The sequence below is a fragment of the Coniophora puteana genome (assembly GCF_000271625.1).
Source record: "Coniophora puteana RWD-64-598 SS2 unplaced genomic scaffold CONPUscaffold_8, whole genome shotgun sequence".
Taxonomy (NCBI): Eukaryota; Fungi; Basidiomycota; class Agaricomycetes; order Boletales; family Coniophoraceae; genus Coniophora; species Coniophora puteana.
Window position 1 is genome coordinate 1,259,531 of NW_006913060.1, and position 25,204 is coordinate 1,284,734.

Genomic DNA, 25,204 nt, shown 5'->3' on the forward strand with positions numbered 1-25,204 from the left:
TCAACAGATATGCTTAGTTTTTCAACGGTGGAACGGATTAGCACTATATAGTGAAATACCAATGACCAAATCGTACACTTTGTTAACCCTGTCAGTGTATTGGTATGCCTCTTCCTCGCGGTGATGTTGTCAGCGCATCGATACACCCTTCCAACCATCGAGCAAGTCATCGACTTTTGCCCATAGCTTGCGCATCGCCTTGACATCTCCAGTGGTGACGATCTCACGCAGGCGTGGCATCAGGCTCACAACGTGCCGAACAGTGAACTCGGGGTCATCAATCCGAGAGCCTGCAACGTTCCACGAGATGAGGGAGGAGCAGTTGGCATCAAAGGTCAGCGTATTGTGCGGCTCGTTGACGTGAGTCATAGCGTTGATGGCTAAGGTAAGGTATATGAGACGGGGGCAGTTACGTAGTATAAAGCCGACACCGCGAAATGTTATGGGAGGCCCTAAGGACTTGTATTGTGCGAAGAGGTGGAGTTGGCAGAGACAGGGAAAGACCAAAGCGGCCACCTGATCGTCTGTGAAAGAAGTCTTAATAGAGCGGAGAGTAACGTTGGTAAGGTCTCGAAAGCGTGAAAGCGACCCAAGAGAGCTATTGCCCGTATTTTCTAGGAAATCAAAAGTTGTCAATGCTAACTCCCAACTCTGGATCTTCTCTGGGAGCTTGATCGTTATGGATGACACAGCTTTCTCCACGGCAGCCGCCTCTGTGATTCCCTGGAAACCCGCGCTAAAGGCTGTAATACCGGTCAAGTTGAAATTAAGTAGGGTTTCTTCGATATCCGTTGGACAGGCTGTAACACTCATATGCGTGAGCCTCGGTAGGTAAACTATAGGAAGATTCGAAAACGGATCGTGATTACGTTCGCGTGTGATCCCTTTCGCAAGGTACAGCCTGAGTGATTCCAGGGAGCGCATTTTGCTCACCGCCAATGCTACGATGCTTCGGTGCGAGATAGTGAAGTCCCCAAACGTGACTGAAAGGGCCTTGAGGTTTTGGAGCCTTTCTGCTACGTCCGTAAGAAGATCCGGAAGCTGGTTGCACGGCTCAATCACAGTGAACAAGATTCTTAACGATCGAAGCATTGGACAAGCCTGACTAGCCGCCACGATGTCATGACAGACACTACTGTCGACATTCTGTAGCACCACGTCTTCAAGGAGTGGTCCGAAGTACAGCCTAGAGACCAGCGCGCCAGGAAATTTCATGAAATTCCCCGGCGGTGATATAATGAGCTTCCGCAGCTGAGGAAAGAGGAAGGAACCACAGTAGAAGGATACGGAGTTGAGCGCGTCGGGATCGATCGATACGGTTCCAGAAGATTGATTGGTACCCCTGAGTATCAAGGTTCGAACTCGGCTTGCATTGCTCTCTAGAATGCGCCAATCGCTGCGCAGCATGGCTCGCTGAAATATGAGCGTCTCCACTCGGACTTCTTTTCCCCCGTTTCTCTGTTGAATGAGGGTGAAAGTTAAGAAAGTACGTCTCAAATGGGGGTATGTAGTGCTTACTGTGGCTCGCACTTCCGTTTTCCAAAGATCCTGTGGTAGACACATGAAGATGTCGGTGAGAGAACTTAAGTCATGGTAGAGGGCGTCCAAAGCTGGGTCTTTGAAGCTTTTGCAGGTGCGAGCTAGCGCAGATAGAGTAGCTTTTGGTTTCTCAAGCTCGAGTACTCTCGAGCATATCGTAGATACAAGCTCTGGTACGGAGAGACAGTGATGCATGGCCGAAGGAAGCAACGGGGTGAGCGCTTTGGTTGATATTAAGACGCGTAACACAGGATGGCAAAAGCGCGAGGGTGAAGCGAAGTGAGCTGAGTAATCTTCCGCGATGAAACGGATGTGGTGCATACCTGGATGGTTGTCTATGGGCCTACTAGAGGTGATGCAATGCTGGGGCAGTAAAGGGCAGAGACGAGAAATGTTGTAAACAGCGCGTCGGTGACCGGAGTTCCGGAAACGGACGCGCGCGTCCGAAACCGTGTTCGTAACCTCGACCAGCTATAGCACCTTCTGCCTGAACGTTTGAACCACCGAACAGCACCGAACCCGGAGGAGCATGTGGAACGGCCCTCGCTCTCAGTGGTCATGGGTTCGTCCAATGGGTTTATCCTGGTTTATCGACCTCAACTCTCCCCTTCTGTCCCACGCTGGACTCTCCGTTCCAGCACTCGTCGCCAGTTGTCGTCCCCGATAAGGATCGAGCTTGACGTCTCCTGTCATCGTCCACAAGGTAGGAGCCGGTCTCGTCTGTCCGGGCGGGCCGCCGCGGTCGTGCAGTATCTGATAAATGGTCTACGTGCTGCAGACTGCTGCAGATATACCTCCTGCTCGTATTCGTATTCGCATCGCACGCGAGGACAAGCTAGCTACGAACGAAGATGTCGCTCCCAACGCAAACGTTTACCCTTCCCTTCTCGTTCGAGGCTACCTCGCTCGCGAATGCTCAGTCCCTCACGCCTGCCAAAGACGCACTCGTGTCTACGTTCAAGGGTAAACCTCTGTCGTCCCTGCGCACCCCAGCACTCGTCATCGATCGGGCGAGGTTCGCTACGAACTGTGCGAGGGTGACGAAGAATGCGGAGGAGTGGGGTGCCGTGCTGAGGGCGCACTTGAAGACGCACAAGGTTCGTGCATCATATCTGTCCTCTGGTCAATCCATTTACTGAGTGCAGGACTAGACAGCGGAGGGCTCTCGCTATCAGCTTGTCAACGATGGTGGTCGCTCGGACCGTGTCATCGTCTCAACGCTCATGGAGGCCTGGGAAGTAATGAGGAGTGGTCTCGTCGCGGAGGGTGTTGTCAAAGATGTGCGTGTTTGTCACTCCAACGATGAGTTCATACTGATGCATTTATAGCTGCTGTACGGTCTACCGGTTGCAGGTAACAAGATTGCGGACCTCGCGGTTCTGCGGAAGGAGATGGAAGCACACGGTGGCACGTTAAGACTCTTCGTAGATCATTCTGAGCAGGTACACGACTTGAAGTTCTATGTCCATATTATTACTTGACTGACGACTGGCCAGATACGCTTCCTGGAAGCATTCAACAAGGCCGAAGTGGCAGCTGGCAGGGAAGCAAAGAGGTGGTCAGTGTTCGTGAAGATCAATGGTGGCCAAAAGTACGCACCATCAGCTCTATCATAATGCATACGCAGACACTGACATGCTGTTCGATATAGTCGCGCTGGCATCCCTCCCGACCCCATTCCCGCTTTCCGGGAATTCCTCTCAGTGTTGTTCGCATCTCCCGCAGTGAGCCTCTTCGGCTTTTACTCGCACGCTGGCAACTCCTACTTCGCGACAAACCTCCCCGATTGCGAAGCCATCCTGGGTGGCGAAGTCGACGTCGTCCAGCGCGCAGCTCGCATCGCCCTCGACCTTCTCAAGGATCAGCCTTCTCTCGCTTCGTCTGCTGCTACAGGGATTAACGCCAACGGTGCCGGAGGGACAGGCTGGGTTCTCTCAGTGGGCTCGACGCCCGCCGCGCACAGCGCATCCGCGGACTTTAAAGCTCGCGTAGCGCAGGTCCTACTCGGGTCACTAGAGTTGCATGCAGGGAACTACCCTCTCCTGGACGTGCAGCAGCTCTACACCACGCTCGTTGGCGAACAAAACATTGCGCAGCGCGTGCTTGGCACCGTCGTGAGCTATTACCCCGCACGTGGCCCCGATGGCCTCGACGAGGCTATGTGCGATATCGGCGCTCTCGGCGTAAGCAAGGACACCGGGAAGACGCCCGGGTTCGGGGAGGTCGTGGGTGTAGTGGGTGCAAGTCCGGAGAGGCGCGCGGAGGTGAAGGGGCAGTGGCGACTCGGGCGGATTTCGCAGGAGCACGGGGTGCTCACTGAGCTGCCCGCCGCTAACGATGCGGAGAGGGAGAAGGGAAAGCTGAAGATTGGAGATGTCGTCGAGGTTGTGGGTCAGCATGCATGCTTGATCTGCGCTGGGTACCCGTGGTACTATATCGTGGATTCGTCGGAACGTGCACCTGAGGACTTGGAAGAGAAAGTGGTGGACGTTTGGGTGCCCTGGAAAGGCTGGTAAGCAGCTCCAGCTGGGGGTAGGGACCAAATGCTGGAAATGTCGTGTAAACATATACGTGTATCATTAGATATACATCCTGTCGTTTGAACGCATGTGCTGTGTCTTCAAATATTGCGATGTTCTCAAGTCGCCAACATATTCAAGTGACCATCTACACACCGTCATACATACGGACGGTATGACGTCATCCGCCTTGGGCGCGTGAGAAAGCGGCTGACTAAGACTATACAGGACATCGCAGCCACCCCCAATATACCCCGCGCCTGCACTAAGGGCGGTCCCTATCTCTCTCCAGCACGTCACTTGTACAGGTAAGCCTTGTCCCTTCGTCCAACCGCTGGTAGTAATGCTCACGAAACATTCAACCGTTGTCCAGCCATGAGAGAGAAGTGGAAGAAGAAGCGCTCCCGCAGACTCAGACGCAAACGCCGAAAGATGAGAGCCCGTTCCAGTGCGTATCCCCCCTTTCCCATCCGTACCACTTGGGCACACGAGCTAATTACGTCCTCCCTTTACCCTCGCAGAATAAGCCTCTGATTAGGCCTTCCTTGCGTGTCTGCGTGGTCGCGCGCACGTAATCTTGGCAAGATATGATCCCCCTATATGCGGCTGTGAACAGATCCGCCTAACGCCGTGAACCCTCGAAGATAAGATGTAGAGGGGGAAGGAGGGGAGGGAGCCTACTCGAACTTATAAGCAGACGACGAAGAATAAAATGAATTGCTTGTACTTTGCTGAAATGATGCATGCACTCCGCACGAATGCTCTGGTGTTGCGATAAGATATAGGAGCAACAACGATGATCAGAAGATTTTGGTGCATCATAAGCTGCGACCTCCTGATGGTTGCCCTCGCTTCATAGTATTTTATGTTGAGTCAGTACGTCATTCTCGCATTCACAGTTTGAGCTGCCCCAGTACTGCCTCTGTTGAAGCGTACGTTTACGAGCAACACGCAGGGCGATGAATGAAAACCACGATCAAGAGGCAATCCGTTATAGTATCGATTTTACTGCACAAAAATCCTACATCCATCCTCAAAACCGAAACATCGTTAGGTTAAAACTATCCGCCTACGTTAGCAAAGAAGTGCTTTTAGTTCTGGTCCTCGATCGGGTTTGCCGACGCCTGGATGTCGGCCTGGACCATCTCCTTCACGAGCGCATCGAACGTCACGCGGCGCTGCCAGCCAAGCAGGCGAGAGGCCTTAGCCGGGTTACCGTGCAAGAGCCTGAAGAAGTCGTGTTGGTACTAGATAGTGAAATTAGGCATGCGAAAGAAAGACGTACTCGACTTCAGCGGGACGGAAGTACTGCGGGTCGACCTTGACGACAGCCTTGCCAGTCTCTTTGCTGAAGCCCTCCTCATTGACACCCTCTCCGCGCCATCTAAACAGCATTGTAGCGTCAATAACATGGCTTTGCGGGTATGTGTAGTGGAGATGAAACGCTTACTCGACGGTGACGCCGACTTCCTTGAAGGACTTCTCGACGAACTCGCGGACGCTATGGGTTTCGCCAGTGGCGAGGACAAAGTCGTCGGGCTTTTCCTGCTGGAGCATGAGCCACATGCCCTCGACGTAGTCCTTGGCTGTAAACAGCAGCCATCAGTTCTTGGCCCACTGTGCCCGATGCAACGATAATACTCACCATGACCCCAGTCACGCGACGCGTCCAAGTTACCCAGGTAGAGGCAGCTCTGCTTGCCCAGATGGATATCCGCAACCGCACGCGTGATCTTCCTCGTCACGAACGTCCGCCCACGGCGCGGGCTCTCGTGGTTAAACAGCACGCCGTTGCACGAGTACATGTTGTACGCCTCGCGGTAATTGACCGTGATCCAGTACCCGTACAGCTTCGCGACGCCGTACGGCGAGCGCGGGTAGAACGGCGTGCTCTCGTCCTGCACGCGCGACTGGATCAGGCCGTACAGCTCGGACGTCGACGCCTGGTAGAAGCGCGTGTGCGCGGCGAGCCCGACGGTGCGGATCGCGTCGAGCAGGCGGAGCGTGCCGAGCGCGTCGACGTCGGCGGTGTACTCGGCGAGCGAGAAGGAGACCTTGACGTGCGACTGCGCGCCGAGGTTGTACACCTCCGTTGGCTGCACCTGCGCGAGGACGTACACGAGGTTGGTGCTGTCTGTCAGGTCGCCGTAGTGCAGGTGAAACTTGTTGGGGCCTGCGGGTGTGGAGCATCGCGTGAGTATCAGCAGGGAACAAACAGAACAGGGTTGTGGAGCGATCAATAGAAGTACGAAGAGAACATACGCTCGTGTTGATCGGCGTAGAGGTGCGTGAGACGGTTCGTGTTGAAGCTGGACGAGCGACGGATGATGCCGTGCACGGTATAGCCCTTCTCGAGCAACAACTCGGTACTGGTGGAAGGTGCGTTATGATCAGTGCGATGCTCGGACAGGGGTTGAGATGCGACAAAGATAAGCGTAAGCACGAGGCCGCTTTCTCGGCGAACACGCTCAATCAACGCGTGGGGTATGGGAAAGATGAAACAGGGATCTGCGGCTGCACGCTTGTTCGCCGGTGGAGATGATGAAAGAGGGCGTGCACAGGAAGCAAGATGAAGGGGACAAAGTACTCACAGGTAGGATCCATCCTGGCCGGTGATACCTATACGAGTGATGGAGGGTTGCGAGGTAGATCAAGGCATGGGAGGTAGGTGTACGAGCGAAAGCATGGAGCATCCGGCGTATAACGAGAACAAGAAAGCAAGTAAGCTCAGATTCACAGGGACGTAGCAAACACAAGGTGCGGAAAAAGGGAGCACAACACTGCAATCAATGGCGAGCGCATGTACGTGGCATCCAACAAATCACGCAAGCTCGCAAAGTAGAAGACGCGGAAACGTGTTTAAAGTGAGACAGGTCACTCACCAGTGATGAGCGCGACCTTGCGCTTCCTGAACTCCTCAGGTGAGGGGAGGTCGAGTTTGATGAACGGGACGGGAGTTTCGGACATGGTTCAGGGAAGTGTCGTGCTTTGAGTCGTGGCGATGTGCGTATGATAAGGCGACAACCTGGAGCTCTGGGATATGGAATCCTGATCGATCGAGGTGAGTATGGGGAAGGAGGGGAGGGAGAAAATACGCCAGCTATGGACACGACATCAGCTTACCTCTTATAAGTGGGAAGAGGCTATGGTGGGGCCGAGAAGATGGATGGTTGTATGCAACTGCTGCGCTTCGTGTTTAGCGAGCAGCTTTGTTGGAGATGTCGCGATCGCGTGCGCGGCTAATAGTCAAGATGTCCGACGCGCCTGGCCAAGTTGCTGTACTCACTGAACCCATTTGCTGGCAGTCTACCGCAGAGCAGGGCAAAAGTTCGGTGTATGATCTCCAGCATTTCAGGTTTCACCAACATCAACTTACACAGACTCGCACTGGCATGACCCATGGGCATACATACGATGACCGCAGACTGCGCATCCGATCTGCAAGCTCACGACGGCCTCAAAGCCGCGGCAGATCTCTCAGTTGGTGAAAGCATCCGAAGATAAACGTTCTGCAGCAGGGGAAAAAAGAAGGTAGCCAATACCGACGATGGGGGTCGAACCCACAACCTTTGCCTTAGGAAGGCAACGCACTGCCATTGTGCTACGGCGGCGTGAATGAACAGGCACCATATCCTTTTATCAGTTGCAACAAGCGCCGAAATCGTTGTGCGCAGCAGAGCTAGATTCACGCGTGTTTTGTATGGCAGGTAAGTTTATAGGCACGCGCACCGAACATTCAGGAAATGCATGTACTTCTCATTTGAGACTACAGGCAAGTACAAATCGTAGCCAAGCAAGAATGAAATCCTACTTTACGAGACTCAGAGCTCCCCCTCTGTACCACCCTTGTTGCGGCGCACTCGTCCGCGTCAAAGCACCTCGTCGTCAGCAGGTTGAGCGTCGGTTGGTCAGTTGAAGGCACGGAGTAGGATTTGAAGACTTGAGAGATTGAACAGTCAATCAGCACAAATGCAGAAGTCCATGTTGATCACGTCGCCAGAGTGAGACCTCAAGGTTTCGTCCAGTAGATGGCTACTGGGGTTGGAGATGAATCCCATACACCGATCGCGTGCTCCCGGGCTTCTTCTTGCCGCCGCTCTTCTTTTTGGCCTTCTTGTTCGACGACTGAGACGGAGAGGAAGACCCCTCGGATGACTGGGTGTCCTCTGCGTGACGTTCGGCGCGCTCCTTGTTGCGTCGCCGCTGGTTCCTCTGCTGGGTAGCAGTTAGATTCTGGGAAGATGCGTCCGCGTCGATTGGGTGAGAGGTTTGGAGGGCGTCGGCAGCGTTGAGCTCGGTGGCCCGGTCAAGACCCTCTTCAGCCTCGAGCACGGTGAATGGACTGGCTGCGGCAGCGTTGGCTGTCGGCGTGGCTTTCGAGGCCTCCTCGCGTTGACGCTGCCTGAGGTCGGCGCGCTTCTGAGCCTTGGTACGCATCACGACAGGTGAGTTCGGTGCGAAGACGTGGAGGAACGCCTCTGGACCCTCCTCGAGGAGCAGCTCGAGCGTGAGCTCCGGGACATCTTGAGAGATCGGCTCCGGCTTGGCAGCGGAGCAACATGGAATCGTCATCTCCGCATTGTCTGGAAGCGGGAATCGACCACGGACTGAGATCAAGAGCGCGAGGAAACTTGGGTCGTGCGCCGCGAGATCAAGATGGAAGCGTTGGTCGGTGCACGCTTCATCGGAAGAGACGGCTCGAGGGCCGGCGAGTAGGAGCGCATCGATTGAGGGACGACAAAAGTCATCTGATTGCGCAGGGGGCTCCTGTAATCAAGGAACCGTAAGTTTGCGTCACTCAGGAGAAAGGGGAGGTGCGTACCTTGTCATACCGCTCTCGCCAGTACTTCTTCTTGCCCAGAAAAGAGTCAAGTCCGGGCGCGGAAACGTCAACGCCCAAAGAAGCGATGGGAGGTTCGCAATTGCTGACTTGAGGTTCGATGGGGAGGAAGGAGCCAATCTCCGCCAACGATAAAGCAAGGACAGCCACCTGAAAACCAAAAGTCAACAACATGGACAACAAAATATGTTCAAAGTGAAGCACAAATTACCTTCTCCGACTCAGTTGCTTCCCGTACTCGCTTCCTATGCCTCTTCAGCTGATTCTTTCTCTTACAAGCAGTGTTGACCTCATCGTCAGTGGCCGGTGCCAATGGCATGAGCACAGCGTCCTCGAACAACTCGTCTGCGTCTGGAGCGTGGGTCGGGATCTTGATAGCAGGAACAGGATCTTCCTCGTTGTCGACAAGCGGCAGTACTGTGAGCAAATTGTGCTCAGTTCCTTTCTCGAGTCGGATGGGAGGGAGATGGGTTTTTGTTGTGTACCCAATGAGCTCCTCGTCATTGGCTCGTGGCAATGGCACGATTTCGGTGTGTCCGAGTGCTTCATCCACGTCGGGAGTGGGGGTCGGGATATTAATAACAAGAACGAAATCTTCCTCGTTGTCGACAAGCGGCAGTACCGTGAGCAAACTGTGCTCAGTTCCTTTCCCAAGTCGGATGGGAGGGAGATCATTGTTTACTGTGTACCCGACGACCTCCTCGTCGTTTGCTGGTGGCGATGGCTCGAGCTCAGCGAGTTCGAATACTTCGTTCGCATCGGGGGCGGGGAGCGGCGTGGCGATGGCGTGATCGAAAACTTCGTCGTCGTCAACTGGAGGCAGCGGCTCGAGCAAAGCGTGCCCGAGGACTTCATCAGCGTCGACGGGGGGAAGGGGAATGCTTGCTGCATGTTCGACAAGCTCGTCATCGTCGACCGGTGGCAGAGCCACGAGCAAAGCATGCTCGAGTTCTTCTTCAGCGTCCGGAGCAGGGAGAGGGGTGTTGGCAGCGAGAGTCAAATCTTCCTCGTTGTTGACAAGCGGCAGTACTTCGAGCAAATTATACTCAGTTCCTTTCCCGAGTCGGATGAGAGGGAGTTGGATTCTTGTTGTATACCCGATGGGCTCCTCGTTGTTGGCTGGTGGCTGGGCCGTGTGGATGGTGTGCTCGAATTCTTCGCCCGCGTCGGGAGCGGGGACCGGTGCGCTGGCTGCATGTCCAAAATCTTCCTCGCCGTTGTTCAACGGCAGTACCGTGAGCAAAGCATGCTCATTTCCTTTCTTTGAGGGGAGGAGAGGGAGAAGGGTGGATGGAACAGATGGGAGCCAAGTGCTGGACGCGAGTGAGATGTCGAGAACAATGGGGCCGTGCATTTCGGGAGGCGAGAGGTTGACAAGAAGGACGTTGTCGAGAAGATGGTGATCGAGGGAGACGTAGACGTGACGAGGCTTGCGTTCATACAAGCGACCCTAGAAAAGTGATGAACTGACGTCACTCGGAGTGATTCAAGGTGCTTACCCTGAAGTTCCAGAGAATGATGGAGACGACAACAAATTTGAATAGGCGCGGCATTGTGGGGCAATAGACGTAGGGGAGAAGCCGTAAAAGCCATGCCTTGAAATCCTGAGTGTCTGAACGTGCGAATCGAGCCTTAAAGGAGATGTTGGCCAGATCCTGGGGTCTGAAGATGTCGACTGACGTGGGCTGGTCGCCTGCTGTGCACGATTCCGGTGGCTCGAGTCTGAAGGCTTTTAACTCGCAGGTGGGAAGTGGAGTAGCAGAAGGCGTGGATCCGAGAGCTTGCTCGTCCGAAGTGAGCTGGTCGGCCGCCGAGCACACGTCCAACTTAGAGAGTTCGGGGAGCTTGAACTCGCAGGTGAGAAGCAGAGTGACGGAATGCGTGGACTCAAGAGCTTGATCGACCGACGTGGGCTGGTAGTCCACCGAGCACACTTCCGTTAAGGTGAGGAGTTCGATACCTTTGAACCCGCAGACGGGGAGCGGGGCGATGGAAGGCGTGTCGGAGGTGGACCAGGAGGTTTGCAGAGACTCTTCGAACGTCTCGTTAGACGACGTCCAGAGGATGACTGATAGTAGACGTTGGCTACATGCCGTAGGAAGAGACGAACGACGTTACCATTATCGGGCGTCAGACCGGGTATGAGGTCGGGGCTTAACTGATCTTCAGACGCGAGGGCACCGTCTTCATGAGACAGCGTATCGTTGAGGACCGAGGGTAAAGCGATGACGACCGCCGACAGTCGAAGTGAGACGACGTCGGCGATGCTCTTGATCCCTTGGGCGATGTGCTGGCCGAAGACGTGAGGGAGCGTGCGGATGCCGAGCTGAGGACCAAGCTCGGCGAGCGCGTTGGAGAGCAGCGGACCACCGGGGAGCCCGAGTAGTCCGGAGGATGTCAGCGTACCGGACCCAGCCAGCGCATAGAATGCGTGGAGGGCACGGATGGCTGCAGAGACATAGACGATGAAGTTCATTGTTGAATGTTTGTTGCGATGTGATATGTTTACGATGAGGAAGGAAGGCATTCAGCGTGCCATCCTTTATACATCTGGAGTTCAATACTTTGGCACTATTTGGTGAGGCGGGCCGAGGAGGAAGAGGCTGACTTTGGTCCATGTTAGAACTTCTGGGTCGAGACCTGCCGCGGAGAGCTTTAGAATCCAGCTGGAATATGTCTAGATTGGGAACTCACCTAATGTTCGCGCTCGATCGCCGTGGTGAACCATCCCAATTCGCTCAGATTGCATATAGGCAGCCTGATACAAGTCTCAGCCAACTACGCCGCCCTCTTTTCAACACGACGTCTCTTCGTTAGAAGGATGGTCGGGGTGGAAGCGTCGCAATCCCCACCGATCACTGACGCGTCGAGACGTAACTTGGCAACGTAGTAAGCGGAGGCGTGTTTGTCACGCGACGCCAAGTAGAACCATCGTCAGATTAGAGACTGCGACCGTACGCAGCGACATCTGTCATGGCGAGCTTGACGAAAGTCGGCATGACCCCGCGGAGGATGAGGATGACACATTGCTCTATGTTTCAAACTCGACCTAAGATGAGCAATTCGATCTGCAGCTTTGCCTTTTATGAGAATTTCGTCGTCCTCGGAGAAACTGACAATATCTGCGCACGCTGTCAGTGACACGAGACGGGCGGCGGCAAGAACATCAGCCGCGCGAAGCCATATAGAATCACTATCGAGTCCTTGGGCGCAATTGTACACGCAGGTAGCGACGTTTGTACTCATGAAGCTTAACGAAAGCGACATGGTCGAGCAGCAGACGAGGATGACGTATTGGTCTATATTTCGAACTCGACAATCAATAGACAGTTCAGTCTATATTTTTGCCTTTTCTTACAGTTTCTCCGTCCTCGGAGAACTTGAAATTGTTCTACACGGGATACGCGTTAGTGAAGGGTATGTCAAAGTTTGTTCAGAGATGGACTCACAGAATCCAAAGACGGCTTGGCAACGTATTTTGTGTGAGAAAAGGAGCAAAAGGACGCACGTCCGTAGGCGACAAGATCTCCCGTAGGACTCGTGAAGTCGACACGCGTATGTGCAAGGGACTTGCCTTTGGGGACGATTAGTGACTATTTGCATGCGCTTTATCTACGATAACGCACCCGTTGCAGTGACTGTAGCCCTCGCATGTAGAACGTCACCGGCTCTCCCAGCAGGTTTGATGAATGAAGCTCCTATGTCTGTCGAAACATCGGTCACGTACTGAGCTCCCGATGCGACGGCGAGAGATCCCAGGGTGTCCGTTAAGGATATGATAAGACCACCGTGCGCGGTCTGAGAGCATAAATGAGCAACAATGCGATGATGAAGGGAAAGCCGCGCACCCCAACCTTGTTCACTTGACTTTGTTCGTCAAATACAAGCCCGAGCCGTGTACCGAAGATCCAGAGGCTCATGATTGTAGGCTCCATTTTCAAAAACGTCTCGACTGTTCCAGGGAGTGCCCAGCGAATCTCGAGCTGTGGTGCCGTTACTTTGAATAGCGGTGAGGCGCGAAAAGTCAAATACGCACCCTGGGGATGTAAGTTCTATCGTGGCCTATGTCATGCGAGTGTATGTAGTAAGGCGATGTCCTTGGTAGTTCTCATGCTTCCAGAGCTACCCTTGTTGTCAATAAGCGACTTCCAGACCTGGACGGGTTTCGAGGGGGGACGAACTTGAAAGAATGAAAACGCATATCTGCCTTGTGAAGTGCAGGCAAGCTGACATATTGAACCTCGAGAAAATGATGAGAGCGCTTGAGGATACGGTACTGTTAGGGAACTTTGAGAAGTGCCGGGAACAAGACCCAGCGCGTGGCATTTCCTTTGTTCGTTGCAGGTGAAGAGAGGTGAAGCTCTTGCTAAATACCGACGTAGACCGACGCGCCTCCTCCACATCTCCCCCGGCAACATACCACATCGTGGTTCAACTACCACTCCATTATGGACGACATTTCTGTAACATCCCATATAGGTCCCACCGGCAGAACAGCCATGCGCAGCCGAACAATGTCATACAACTCTTCCACAAGTTCGCGATGGACAGGTCCTCGCGCGCGCCGGCCTAGCAGGTCATACACCAATGAACAGTCTACATAGCTTCACGTACGCCAATCGCTCCCTATTCCCAAATCAGCCTTTCGCCAGCATTCTGATACACCTCATACACAGGTCGGACACAGACCATTCGGGAGTCGTCTTACCCACACCCAGGCGTGACCATCTCTAGACTTCTCAAAGCCCGCAAGTACCGGCTCCAGCCCGACCACGATGGTGGTTTCCCGCACAAGTGCAATCTCACCCGTCATTACATCCTCGTCCATAGACTTTGCCATCCGTTCTTCAGGAGCGACCAGTGCAACCAAGAGGTGCAGTTTCAACAGCTTGATGGAGGAGAAGAGATTACATGCCGGTTCCCCAGGTCGCCGATGACGCCCAGCGGTAGTAGAGATGTGGGCCTGGGCACGATTCTGGGGGCGAAGGAGCCAGATACGGGTGCGGCCAGGAGGTATGTGAAGCAGCTGCACAAGAACTCGATGAAAGCGTATGCGGTGCCGAGCGCTATTGCTACCTCGTCATTGGTAAAGTTATGTATTGGCTTGAGGTTGTACTCAGGTGCGTGTTTATATGCTTCTGCCTTGAAAATAGCCGCTGACAGGGACGCGCTTCAGGCCAAGGTGCACCTCCGATGTATGGCGACTACAAGGCCCTGAGGCATTGGATGGAACTCACTATTCACGCTCCTTCTCGATAATGCTATACATACGATCTCTGGTGCTGGAGTCTCGACTACCCTCCATTTCCTGAATCTGCGGCCAAGCGTGAGTCACATTAGCACACCTCCCGTTCCTTGACGGTTCATGGCTGCATTTGATAGCGGGTCCTTGATCAACCCAGTGTGGGTTGCGCTCGTTACTTCAAGGGGGATTAAGAGACCCACATCACATCGCGATGTTCATTCCGTTGCCGCAACCAGCGCTGCCCCCTATCGACAACGGGCACTTCCAGACAACTCTGTCATGCTCGGTACGTACCCTGGTTTAGATGGAATGGCACACTCGCTAAATGACTTGACCACATTTAGGATTGACTTTATCTGCCTATCGTCCTTTGCCAAGGGCCAGGACCTCATTAGGGCCGTCTTCTTGTTCTCAGTCTCGATTTCAAGCATGTAACTTTGTACTACGCCCATGCGATCGGCACATACTTGCTTGGAAAATCCATATATCTCAGTCTTGTCATGGGTGAGTGCAGGTTCAACTCGAGGATTCGGTACCCTTCATGTGACGCCGTCCTTAGCGCACGCCTTTTCGTTCGCCTCGCCACCATCGCCGCTATCACCGTTATCTTCGTCCTGCTCTTTATCCCTTTCCTCCCGCCGTTCGCACCCATATCGAGCATCCTTGATCCTATAAGCCGCATCCTCCCCTGCAATCGCGGTCTCTTCGAGGATAAGGTCGCCAACTGTTGGTGCTTCATCAACGTCGGCATCAAATGGAAACGGCTCTTCGCAGGGCGAAATACACAATTGTGCGCGCGAGTGCGGCGTTCACCGCGCTCGGCTTCGCGCCCGCGTTGCTAGATTCGTGTGGAGCGCGTAACAAGACGTGGATATCGCACATCGTAGTCGAGTCTGCACCTGCGGTGTAGCGGGAGAAGAAGAAGGAAGAAAGGAGAGGTAGCAGTGTTTTAGTGGATAAAAGGACGCAGACGTTGCTGTTGCTGCTGTTGCCGTATGCGCTGCTCACGAGCGCGATCTTTTTATGTTATTTAGCGCATGTAGCACATACCAAACATATCCAGTGACAACGCAGCACGAACTAACGGAACATCCGACCAGCGCGGGCCCTTCGCGTATGGGGCAATGCAAGCTCGAGAGTAAAAGTTCACGAGATGGGTCACAAAGTGCCGCTGAAGTTTCTCTATTCAATGCGGTAAGAATAGGATATGATATGGATCTGGGGTTCACGAGTCTGCATGTCTAGTTTGGATGACGAGCACTTAGTGACCATGACCGTCACCGTGCAGGGCGATGTGGCCAGCCTTGCTGTTCTGCCACGCGTCGCGCTTCTTTGCCCAGGTGTACGTGCCGTAGCCTGAAAGAAACGGATGGTTAGCAACAAGATAGATTCGGAAAAAAGAGGTGAAGGATGGGTGTAGGCGCCAAGGCAAGAAGTGGTACCGTTTAGAACGGGTGGTTTAATTCGATGAAAGAGACGACCATGTGTGATATGAAGGGCACTTACCAATAGCAAAGGGGAGAATCCAGTAGGGCACCTGGCCAGCGAGGCGGCGATAGCCGTTGAAGACCCAGTTCCTGATGAGGTCCTTAGATCCGCGCTGCCGGAAGGGTGAGACGCCTGAACGAGCATTCAACCAGCATGGTCGAAAGATTCATATGGTGGATAAGGAGTCGAAGGACATGCATTATGGAGCGATGTGAGGTGGCAGTACAAAGGGAATGAAGCGGAAGAAAAGATGTTGTGAGTGAACCTGGGGCACATGCAGGAAGACAAGAAGACTAGACGTACTGTAGGTGATAACACCACGCTGGCGGGCCATGCTCGTGTCGCCCCACCAGGGGCTCTGATCCCTCCCGTTAGCATCCCAGCTAAGTTGAGTTCGCGTGCGTGAAAACTAGACTCACGAAGGTCTTAGCTGTAGCGCGCAAATTTGTATGTCAGTCTCCACGTAACAGTCTTGCAGTATGCATTACATACGACCGGGCATATCACTGCGGACAACATTCGAAGGCCTCATCTTGCCTAGGTAGGAGGACTTTAGAGGCGAGAAAGGTGAAAGAGAGAGGATTGAGTGGAGGATGAGTGGGCTGGCGAACGGCGAGGACGGAGAGCACAAACCCGGCGTCCTCCGGGAAAGCAAACATGCATCAACAATTTCCCGAAGTGTATGGCCCACTGCTTCCGAGGGCCACGACATACGCGCGACACTTGGCACTTTCACTCCTCCGAATCTCGTTCGACGCTTGTAACGCGTCCAGGCTCTACTCCGTATGTTCTTGCTTTCAAATTCATCTGATACTAATGGAAAAATGGCGTAGATATCGCTCTTTTGCCCGCCTCGCTAAGCCCAAAATGATCACCCACCAGACACTGTACAACCTCGCTAACTACCTCGGCGCCTTGGCCATGATCACAGTTGTCGCATACCACTTCGTCGCCGTCAACGCTCGCTATCTCGCCAAGAACGGTCAGCATGCATGAGTATCGTCTCTGCACTGTAGAGGTAGCTGGCGTGTATGGAGATGTTGGTCATTGGGGTGCCTGCGTGGGATAGGATGGGGGTAAGGCAGCGAGGTTTCAACAAGACTGGTGAGTGGTTCGTACAGGTTGCCATTGCTACCGACTGAGCAGTTTGTCAGCTTCTTCTCTTCTGTTTCTAGACATTGTGTTCCTATAGCCTTCGCACACGAAAGAACTTGTCCTCGTTGTCTTAGCTTATGGCTGTGGACGCAATCGGTTCGACAATGCGCACAGCTTTCTCTTGAGGCACATTACCGGGTTTTGAATGCGTCGCACCAAATTCTCGAGTCCATGTTCACGGCCCGGGTGTAGATCATCGCCATTGTCCCTTACCCCGGACGTGTGGAGGCAAATCTCAATGACTTCGTCGTAGCTGAACATTTCAAACCTCTGTGGCATGCGTAAGTTCGTCTCGCCGTTCGGTCTTTTACGGGACGTTGGGATCTCAACATAAGCGAGGTCGTGATTCCAAACCCAATTTCCCTCTTCTAACTTTCGCTTCTGTGGTCACTTGAATGTGCATATATGCGTTCGCCAGTGCGCGCACCCGCCGAAATGCATTCCCGAGACGGGTATGAAAGGGGCGAGTAATCGAACGACGTGATGCTGATATTTCGCAAGGGCGTCGTACGTATACCGCATCACGACCTTCAGTGCGAGCAATCACCACCTCCTTTGTCACGCTACCGCTCGCCGCCTTTGCCCATCGCCCCATTCCGTGCTCCCTTCCCGCACCCGCGACGAGCGATGCCACCGCCCTCCTTCCTTTTCATCACTTCCTATCTTTTCCCCGTCTGACTACTATTCACTTGCATTCTGCCTTCGTCGTCGTCGCTCCCTTCACGCCCAGGAGTCCCAATCTCGCTCGCGCCCTCGTACACTCCCACGACCAAGCCCTGTTGAACCAAAAAAAAGCAACTGTAATGAGCTCAACCTCCGCATCGCTCACTTGCACCACGCTCGCGAACGCCTTTGCGCGCGCGTTTCTTACTTCCGGGCTCGGTACTCCGGGCCGGACCGGGTCGAAAGGCATGGCACTTGCCGACGCTGTCGCATGAAGTTGTTAAGTCTCGAATATACCTTTCCTGTGCAATATGGCATGATGAATTATTCGTAGCCGCTTTCATGGTCGAACTTTACAATGCTGTCTCGTGGTGGTCCCGAGTGAAGATCGCCGTCTGTTGAACGCCTCGAGGCGAGCTACCTGTTTTAAGAGTCGAGGCCACCCATTATCCGACACGATCGGAGAACAACTTCTGAAAGAAGTCAGTGTCAGGAGACGTAGGAAACCTGAAGAAAATGCACGGTTTTCAAACCGATTTTCTAAGGTAATCTTTCCACCGAGTCGCTCCGGCGGCGAAGTTTACAACCGAGTTTCTTGACAGGGTACCATAACCTTTCACTCGCTTTCTTTCCGCATCTCACGGATTTTCAGGAGCGGGTATAATCACTTGGCTTCACTTCTTTCTAAAACCTTATTTCCTTTCAGCGTTCGCCTGTCGAAAATAGTTCGATTATTAATGTCTGATTGTAGAGGGCTGGAATATCCTAATCGCTTGCAAGTGTCATCGGGGTATGTAAACCTTCAACACCTGCTTGATGGCGGCGTCGCTTTTCTCGTTATCACCTCCTCATCAATCGATCTGAACAACATTCTATCAGAGCTATACGGTCTTTTTATGCGGTACCCACGATATGCCATAGAGAGAGATCATCCGACACTCTGTGCCGAGTGGTGGGGCAATACGCATGAAGGCGAGTACTTATTTTGGAAGCCGAGTTAGTCTGACATGTGTGTCGATAACCAGACGGACGAGGAGTTTATATGCGCCGTCTTTGTTCCTCGTTGAACGTGATGCAGGTAGAATGAAATCGGCATGGAAAGATCGACGTCGTGTCTTAGTGCACAATCAACCGGAAGCATGTGCTCAGTCATGGGTCCGGGTGAGCATTATCGATGTTCTGTCCCTGTTTCTGGAGATGCGTGTAAGGCCAATAGATTGAAAATATCAAACGCCCGAGTAAACGGCTATCACACGCCTGTCACGGAACTGTGTACAGAACGTGCTGCCCAATCACGAGTGAAAGGTAAAGCTTCTGCTCGGCTGTGCAGCTCGGAGAGTCTTCTTTGTAGACCGATCGTCGTCAACATGCACTCAGCTAGCGAAGAATCCTAACTACCTTTTGGCGACGCGACGCCACCTGCGCTATTTAGTTTGCGTGGGCACGGATTCAGAAAGAGAAAGTCGCGCACTCGCACACTAGCGCTGAGGATCATCGTGGAGGATGGACGCTGTCACTCGCAAGGCGGCCCATTTACTCACTTCCTGATGTGGGCACAGCATCCAGGATTTACAGTCGTCCGGTAGCGGTGGCACGCTAAGATGAGAGGTCAAGCTGACGGACTAATCGTTCCGAAGCCATCGAAAACAGTGTGCACTATATTTGTATTAAATCAGCCTAGAAGCAAATCACGGCATTCGTGATGCGAGAGGTAGCTGGTGTAAATGGTAGTGAAGATAATTTAGCTAGCAGGACGAACTTACGGACTAGGTTACAGCAGACGCTTGGCCACCTTTGAGTATTTTGAGTGTAAGTAATCACACCTTGAATCACACTCAACATTCTTATGCAGAACTCCTGGATTCTGTAACAGCTATGATACTGGGAGCAACAATATAGTGAGCTAAGGAAGCAAATTCGCGGAGCATACTTGTTTCAGTGGCCAAGCGTCGTATAATCACAAGAGGTGGATGTAAATAATCAATTGTGTATAGCATCCGGTGGCGGAGAAGATCTGACCATCGAGGTGAAAACAGCGGGCTGCCGAAAGCAATTAGGAATAGCGTAGGGCTCACAAGGCATAATAGAAAGAAGAGTCGCCACGAATGTACGGAGCAACCAAAACCGAGACACATCTTCACGTACTGTCAGAACGGAGAGAAGTTTATGATTCCCTGAGGACAAATGCGAAGCGTGTTGCTAGCAATATTCATGGATTGCATTTTGGTGGCCTGCCCGATCACGAGGTGGAGGTAGCAAAACAGATACAGAGGTGCTATAACAGTAATGGGATGGTGCGGTACTACGACTACGACGTGACGGACGTCTTGAATGATTAATGATGAGAGAGCCGCGTGTAAATCTGATCACCAGACTTGCGACCCTCTCAGCCACGATCGGCTTCCTTGCACTGAAAGCTTCCACGCACGTCACTTAAGATTCCTTGACTTCGACTCCGCGTTCTAAATTGCTCCGGCCGCTTCTCAAGTTCTCGTATACTGTAGGTTTCACGCATATTCGAGGGCCTCTTGTTTCTCAAACAGTATTCTTTCCCTTTTTGATATAGATATGTCGCTTCCATCTCACTCTCATCGTTGTTTTAGATCTTAGCCCGGTGATATGAACCTCCGGGTCTGCGTTGCTCGATACGATTCTTATATATGCGCTTCTCTGAATCCCTTAGGACCCTACTACCTCTCGGCGGTCTAGCGTCTCCCCGTATCAGTTCGTCTTTTTCCAAACTTTCCGAGTGCTCGTAATCGTCGTTATACCGCCCAGTCGAATTCAGACGTCAGAGAAATCAGTGATAACGCCGTCATTACCCAGTAGTTATACATTGAAGGTACGTTCCGCTACGCTTACTTCTGGTTCAAAAACTCACCATTCCTTCGCCCTATAGATCACAGTTGGATCACAGCAGAGATGGTAAGTGAAGGTTAGAGCTCGTTATCAAGTATATGCGCTCATCTATAATGCCAAAAAACCTCTAGGCCAACCGCCCAGAAGTTGTAGTCCGTCATGGCCTCTCTGGCTTCGGACCCAGGAACGCGATGCTCTTCAAGGGCGTGGTTCTCACTGTCCTGGCAGAGCGCGAAAACCTCAACGCGCTCGGCTCACGCTTGAAGCTAGAGTTTGTCGTCTTCGAGAAGCAGCCCGAAGCCAACGCGGGGTCGGGCAACGCATTCCAGGTGGACTGTGCCGCCACCATCAACACCCCTATGCCCGGGCCTATTCCGTGTGCCGCGTGGGACAAGGCTCCCGCCGAGTATCGGCCCATCATCACTCCTGGCCGTGACTTATCCAGCGTCGCTCGTCAGTTCCTGGGGGACAATCTAGACAAGCACCGGGAGAAGCTTCGCAAGGACAACCCCGCTGGGTATAAGCTCTTCGTACAGTCCCTCAAATCAGATCAGCTCGACCTTTCCGGTCCCTCCACAACTCGTGGCACCGTTGGCCAGATACAGCAGCTCTCCATCAAAGAGGTCCTCGCGTTCGTGGAAAAGCAGGTCCCAGAGATCTCAGTCGAGTTCCACTATAACCACACCGTCAAAAACGTCGACTTCTCTTCCCCTACCAAGCCTAAGCTGTTTGTCTGCGACGATGGTGACAACGCGGACAAGGTCTGGGAGTTCGACTTCGTGCACCTTGCCAACGGCACCACATGGACGCTCCCCATCTCTGACCATGCGGTTAACCGCAAGTCGTTCTCCGAGACTCAGAACGTAGACTCTGTTGGCGAGTTTCTCTCCGAGCAAGGACTTCTCGACAAGGTGAAGCTTATCAAGAAGGGTACTAAGCTGGGCGTCACCGGTATTTCCTTATCCGCCTACGACCCCATCCCCATCATTCTCCAGTACACTCAGATAATCGAGATCACCGAGGACGGCTATCAGATTAACGAGGATGTGGCCAAGCAGTATCAGGGCCTGTTCACGTTCATCAGCCGTTCGAATAAGGTCGCTCCCCCTCGCCACCACTTTACTCGTGCATGGCCCGGCAAGAAGCTGCCTGGCGATAAATCGTTCATTAACATGGACCAGGCGCACGCTATGTTCTTGCAGAGGGACTTTGATTGGGTCTCCTTCGCTCGCGACATCCTATACCAGAGCGTCTCGTACGAGATCGGCACCACCCCTTCTCATGTTCACCGCAAAATGTCGGCTGAGGAGCGCATGAGTGACTACCACCAGCAGACACTCCAGTATACGGCGGGCAAGACGACGGAAAACGGTCTGATCCGTGCCGGCTACCATGCTCTCCTTGAAGGCTTCGGCTTCGAGAGAGATCCCGAGGAGGCGAACAAGCGTCTCCTCGCCAAGGCTCCTCTCACTCGCTTGGGCCGCGAGGGGGCACCGATGCGCCGCTCTGCTGCTTATGATATCACCCGCTTCGACGCCGTGAAGTCCAAGTCCAACAGCCGCTTCTTGGAGAACTGGAAGGAGCTGCAACAAACCTTTTCATCCTCGCCAGTTGCCGTGCACGACATCATCGCGCAGCTATTTGTGCTCGGCGTCGCAACCCATTCCGAGGGCAACTTCCGCGATATTACCTACGACAGGGACAGCCACAAGGTCGTCTTCAAAGATTTCAGCTTCGATGCGATGTTTACGCCAAAGGTCCTCACCAACGGCGCCGACGAGGTCCTCCGGGCTCTTCACGGCAAGGTGAAAACAGTTTACCCCGGCGGCGTGCCCGAGTACACCAAAGGCCGGTTCCTTCAGACCCCTGTAGGCGATACCTTCATTCACGCCACGGACGCCGGCTCGGGTGGCAACGGCGTCACCAGAGAGATAACGCACAATAATGGCACTACCTCCCGTTCGAGGGTAGGCTTACAGTGGACCGACACGAACGATCTCGCCTCTAGCTCCACCTGGTCTGCCAGCGCCTCCCGCCTGCTCGTCCTCCTCAGTGTATTGCAGGTCAACGGCAGCAAGGCCCCCATCAAGGACCTCATGGCCATCTACAACGAATCGCTCCCAGGTGCCGACGCGTTCAGGGCCGAGATCGACTCTTTCAAGGGCGCCTGGTCCGAGCTCGTTGAGAAGAAGTGCTTCCTTGATACGTGCCAGTTCTTCGCCAAGGACGCGGAAGAATACCAGAAGTACGCCAGCGACGCCTTCGACCCCAACTCCCGACAGAAACGTCTCTCCGAGCTCTCTAAGCTGAGCGCTGATGGCGTCGAAACACACTACACCAAGCGCCTCGAAGAGTTTGGGCCGTTTGATCCTGTCGACAGGGACGAATATCTCAGGCGCTTCGTGGACTTTACGTCCGATGAGCTTGACAAGTGTTGGGGCGCAGTCTTCAAGTTTGCGCACCTGTGGGAGACGCCCCCTCACCACCACTGACAGTGGTGACAGGTATTGGTTGGTAGGCGGGGCGCTTCAACCGCCCTTGTGTACGTTATAGCAGAAAGTTGTCGTCAATGTTCTTTTAGTTCCCCTTTGTTTTCGAAGATGTATTAGTAGCACACTGCAATCCACGACGGCGCGCTCGAGTCTAGTTTCGCTCTGGTTCTGAAGATAATTCGCTGTGATAGAGTTTGTTACTTCACATGTATTATATGCGTACGCTGTAATTTTGCTCCCTAAAATGAACGGCATTACTGTACCTGATCTACCGTCCCCGTTTTCAAATCAAACACAAAACCAACGACCTGTAGCCCATTTCCGAACCATGGACTCTCCTTCAAATACCTTACATCGCTCTCCACGCTTGCTCGCACGTCCCTGTCGTGGATAACGTCGAAGTCGATCGCGTCGATCTCGGCGACTTGCTCTGTGGTGGCTGCGCGGTCTCTAAACGTCGCCTTGAACTCAGCGCTGGAGGCGTGCGAGACGCCATAGTCGGTGTGGTGCACGACGACGATCGCGCCCAGGCCGAGATGGTGTTCGAGCGTGAGGAGAGAGCGCAGCGCGTTCTTGGCGCGGCCGCCTACGACGCGGATTACGGGGTGTTCTGCGGGGAAGATACGACGAGTTAGCGTGATATTACGAGTAAGCGAGAATTGGGCATAGGTAATACGGTTATCCTCTGGGACGACTCGGGGGTCAACGTAGGAGACAATGACGACGACTTGGTTCCTTGGAAAGCTTCTGAGCGTGGCTGAGTCCGGCGGGACCATGTAGTTATCTGCCGCATAGGCTCTTTAGCACGAGTGAACGTGAAGAAAACCGGTTAGATATGAATATATTGGTGAACCATGTTCACATCGGATCACGCACTGGCTCTTGGTGATAAGGGTCTGAATGGCGTCAGACATGACTTGAAGATGGATTCAGCTCGGAGACAGTTCGATGTAGGATGTAAGTTTTGTTACAGATGTTCGAGAAGTGATGAGCCGACGTATATACCTCGGTGCGGAGCTTACCTCCAGGATATGTGGGCCACCGCGGGGGTTACTCGACGAGTCAGATTCAACACGCTGACTGAGGCACATCGCATCCTATCAGCGCGATCGACATGCTTAGGAGAATATCAAGCCCATGAGAATCCAGTTTCATCATCACCGCCTGAGTCAGATATGTCAAGCGATCACGGCTTTAAAATGAGCCTTGCGATATAGTGGTGATGTTCAACCGTCATTTATACGCAGTCTATGTAGTTCATTATCAAGCAAATCAAATATAGGGTGACGTGCCTACGACCTCTGTAAGCTGATTTTTACTTTTGGAAGGGCGTCATCAAAGAGTTGGTATCGTGCGAGCTTTTCTGGGCCGACGTCGGACAGACTGAGGCCACAACGCAGATCAACGTTATTAACGCGTCATGTGCAGAGGAAAAATGGACGCAACCTACGTGGATGCCCACGAACAGACATTTGTGACAACTATAGTTGTCAGATCAAGGATGTTGTGGAAGAAGACCTGGAACAGTAAAGCCTGTCGAGCGCCGGTAGTCACTGCTGGCTGGCAAGAGAACTTTCGGATGCCAGATGGAGAGGAAAGCGCGCGACATCTCGAACCAGCCCTAAACTCACCCGGACTCGTCCGACTCGGAAGTCCCCGATGCTCGCCTCGACACCCTACTATGGCAATGCTTTCCAGTCATATCGGCCAATTGACATCGATTTATCTGTTTCATTCTTCCACAGAATGATACATGTCTTCAAGAAGTTGATCCACGGCACATAAGTCAACGTCGTGAGCTCAATTCTCGCCCAAATACACCGTCCTGTCCTATGCCGGTCTCGACTGCCATCGTCAGTTTGCTCTCCACATAGTTGCAGGTTATTTACCTTCATTACCTTCCAACAGTCAGGAGACTCTTAGGTCCCTACGTACGTCGCAAGGATGCCTCTTGAATTACGTATGCCTCATCAATGATGACAAAGGACGATCGCGAGTATAGCTGAGAAGTCTATAAGAGCGCGAACTCACCGGGCAGTTAGTGTTGAAGGTTGAGTTAGTAGCTTGGTAGCTGGTAGGCTGACGATGGTAGTCGTTCGGTGGAGAGAGAAGACTTAGATGATATTCATGGTAGCGACTGTATATATATGACAGGAGCGTGTGAAGTCACTACCGTATTCGTAACTACTGTGCAGTCCAAGTCCCACGGTAATGCAGGACGGCTACGTAAGCAGAACGTGGCCCTATGCGATGAACGCGGAGCCACACGAGTGCGTAAGCGCTTATGGTACCGCTAGGATACTAAGCGCCTTGAATAGACGTATGAAGGCGGTGTTTACTTGTAGACCTCTAGGAGGAACATCGCCGTACAGGAGGCTTCTGGATGAACCAATAAAGCCATAAA

The 25,204-nt window shown here is 53.2% G+C and overlaps 11 protein-coding genes and 1 non-coding gene across 12 annotated transcripts; 4 read left to right on the forward strand and 8 right to left on the reverse strand.

Annotated features, from left to right (window-relative positions):
* Positions 1-129: 129 nt before the first annotated feature.
* On the reverse strand, positions 130-1,690 carry CONPUDRAFT_144982 (uncharacterized protein; the record flags this gene model as incomplete). Its single annotated transcript, XM_007771996.1, has 2 exons — positions 1,519-1,690; positions 130-1,458 (listed from the first exon to the last, which is right to left on the reverse strand). The coding sequence occupies exons 1-2, from the start codon at positions 1,561-1,563 to the stop codon at positions 130-132; spliced, it is 1,374 nt and encodes a 457-aa protein (XP_007770186.1). The 5' UTR covers positions 1,564-1,690.
* A 700-nt stretch (positions 1,691-2,390) lies between these two features.
* Positions 2,391-4,055, forward strand: CONPUDRAFT_91110 (uncharacterized protein; the record flags this gene model as incomplete). Its single annotated transcript, XM_007771997.1, has 5 exons — positions 2,391-2,636; positions 2,691-2,819; positions 2,868-2,981; positions 3,036-3,130; positions 3,191-4,055. The coding sequence occupies 5 exons, from the start codon at positions 2,391-2,393 to the stop codon at positions 4,053-4,055; spliced, it is 1,449 nt and encodes a 482-aa protein (XP_007770187.1).
* A 1,094-nt stretch (positions 4,056-5,149) lies between these two features.
* On the reverse strand, positions 5,150-7,025 carry CONPUDRAFT_155251 (GDP-mannose 4,6-dehydratase; the record flags this gene model as incomplete). The annotated part of the gene is made up of 7 exons (XM_007771998.1): positions 5,150-5,285; positions 5,344-5,442; positions 5,509-5,644; positions 5,704-6,231; positions 6,321-6,427; positions 6,650-6,677; positions 6,941-7,025. 7 exons carry the CDS (start codon positions 7,023-7,025, stop codon positions 5,150-5,152), a joined length of 1,119 nt encoding a protein of 372 aa, XP_007770188.1.
* Positions 7,026-7,597: 572 nt separating this feature from the next.
* On the reverse strand, positions 7,598-7,669 carry CONPUDRAFT_t72. The gene has a single exon. It is a non-coding gene; the product is annotated as a tRNA-Arg (tRNA).
* A 407-nt stretch (positions 7,670-8,076) lies between these two features.
* On the reverse strand, positions 8,077-9,385 carry CONPUDRAFT_83117 (uncharacterized protein; the record flags this gene model as incomplete). Its single annotated transcript, XM_007771999.1, has 3 exons — positions 9,110-9,385; positions 8,881-9,048; positions 8,077-8,825 (listed from the first exon to the last, which is right to left on the reverse strand). A coding segment is annotated over exon 3 (346 nt), but the record flags the coding sequence as incomplete, so codon positions are not given.
* A 1,499-nt stretch (positions 9,386-10,884) lies between these two features.
* Positions 10,885-11,538, reverse strand: CONPUDRAFT_83120 (uncharacterized protein; the record flags this gene model as incomplete). The annotated part of the gene is made up of 2 exons (XM_007772000.1): positions 11,017-11,538; positions 10,885-10,966 (listed from the first exon to the last, which is right to left on the reverse strand). A coding segment is annotated over exon 1 (290 nt), but the record flags the coding sequence as incomplete, so codon positions are not given.
* Positions 11,539-12,229: 691 nt separating this feature from the next.
* Positions 12,230-12,702, reverse strand: CONPUDRAFT_58584 (uncharacterized protein; the record flags this gene model as incomplete). Its single annotated transcript, XM_007771577.1, has 3 exons — positions 12,230-12,289; positions 12,348-12,472; positions 12,525-12,702. Coding segments are annotated over 3 exons (363 nt in total), but the record flags the coding sequence as incomplete, so codon positions are not given.
* Positions 12,703-13,323: 621 nt separating this feature from the next.
* Positions 13,324-14,776, forward strand: CONPUDRAFT_106565 (uncharacterized protein). The gene is made up of 6 exons (XM_007772001.1): positions 13,324-13,508; positions 13,575-14,018; positions 14,075-14,224; positions 14,281-14,429; positions 14,488-14,647; positions 14,703-14,776. Exons 2-3 carry the CDS (start codon positions 13,832-13,834, stop codon positions 14,155-14,157), a joined length of 270 nt encoding a protein of 89 aa, XP_007770191.1. The 5' UTR covers positions 13,324-13,508; positions 13,575-13,831; the 3' UTR covers positions 14,158-14,224; positions 14,281-14,429; positions 14,488-14,647; positions 14,703-14,776.
* Positions 14,777-15,262: 486 nt separating this feature from the next.
* On the reverse strand, positions 15,263-16,205 carry CONPUDRAFT_83121 (uncharacterized protein). The gene is made up of 5 exons (XM_007772002.1): positions 16,124-16,205; positions 16,051-16,061; positions 15,935-15,989; positions 15,650-15,763; positions 15,263-15,499 (listed from the first exon to the last, which is right to left on the reverse strand). The coding sequence occupies exons 1-5, from the start codon at positions 16,161-16,163 to the stop codon at positions 15,405-15,407; spliced, it is 315 nt and encodes a 104-aa protein (XP_007770192.1). The 5' UTR covers positions 16,164-16,205; the 3' UTR covers positions 15,263-15,404.
* Positions 16,206-16,492: 287 nt separating this feature from the next.
* On the forward strand, positions 16,493-17,724 carry CONPUDRAFT_166549 (uncharacterized protein; the record flags this gene model as incomplete). Its single annotated transcript, XM_007772003.1, has 2 exons — positions 16,493-16,613; positions 17,288-17,724. Exons 1-2 carry the CDS (start codon positions 16,499-16,501, stop codon positions 17,722-17,724), a joined length of 552 nt encoding a protein of 183 aa, XP_007770193.1. The 5' UTR covers positions 16,493-16,498.
* A 2,310-nt stretch (positions 17,725-20,034) lies between these two features.
* Positions 20,035-23,026, forward strand: CONPUDRAFT_166550 (uncharacterized protein). The gene is made up of 3 exons (XM_007772004.1): positions 20,035-20,291; positions 20,349-20,374; positions 20,440-23,026. The coding sequence occupies exons 2-3, from the start codon at positions 20,372-20,374 to the stop codon at positions 22,798-22,800; spliced, it is 2,364 nt and encodes a 787-aa protein (XP_007770194.1). The 5' UTR covers positions 20,035-20,291; positions 20,349-20,371; the 3' UTR covers positions 22,801-23,026.
* Positions 23,007-24,357, reverse strand: CONPUDRAFT_126323 (uncharacterized protein). Its single transcript, XM_007772005.1, has 4 exons — positions 24,251-24,357; positions 24,093-24,183; positions 23,823-24,048; positions 23,007-23,716 (listed from the first exon to the last, which is right to left on the reverse strand). Exon 4 carries the CDS (start codon positions 23,574-23,576, stop codon positions 23,055-23,057), a length of 522 nt encoding a protein of 173 aa, XP_007770195.1. The 5' UTR covers positions 23,577-23,716; positions 23,823-24,048; positions 24,093-24,183; positions 24,251-24,357; the 3' UTR covers positions 23,007-23,054.
* Between the last annotated feature and the right edge of the window lie 847 nt (positions 24,358-25,204).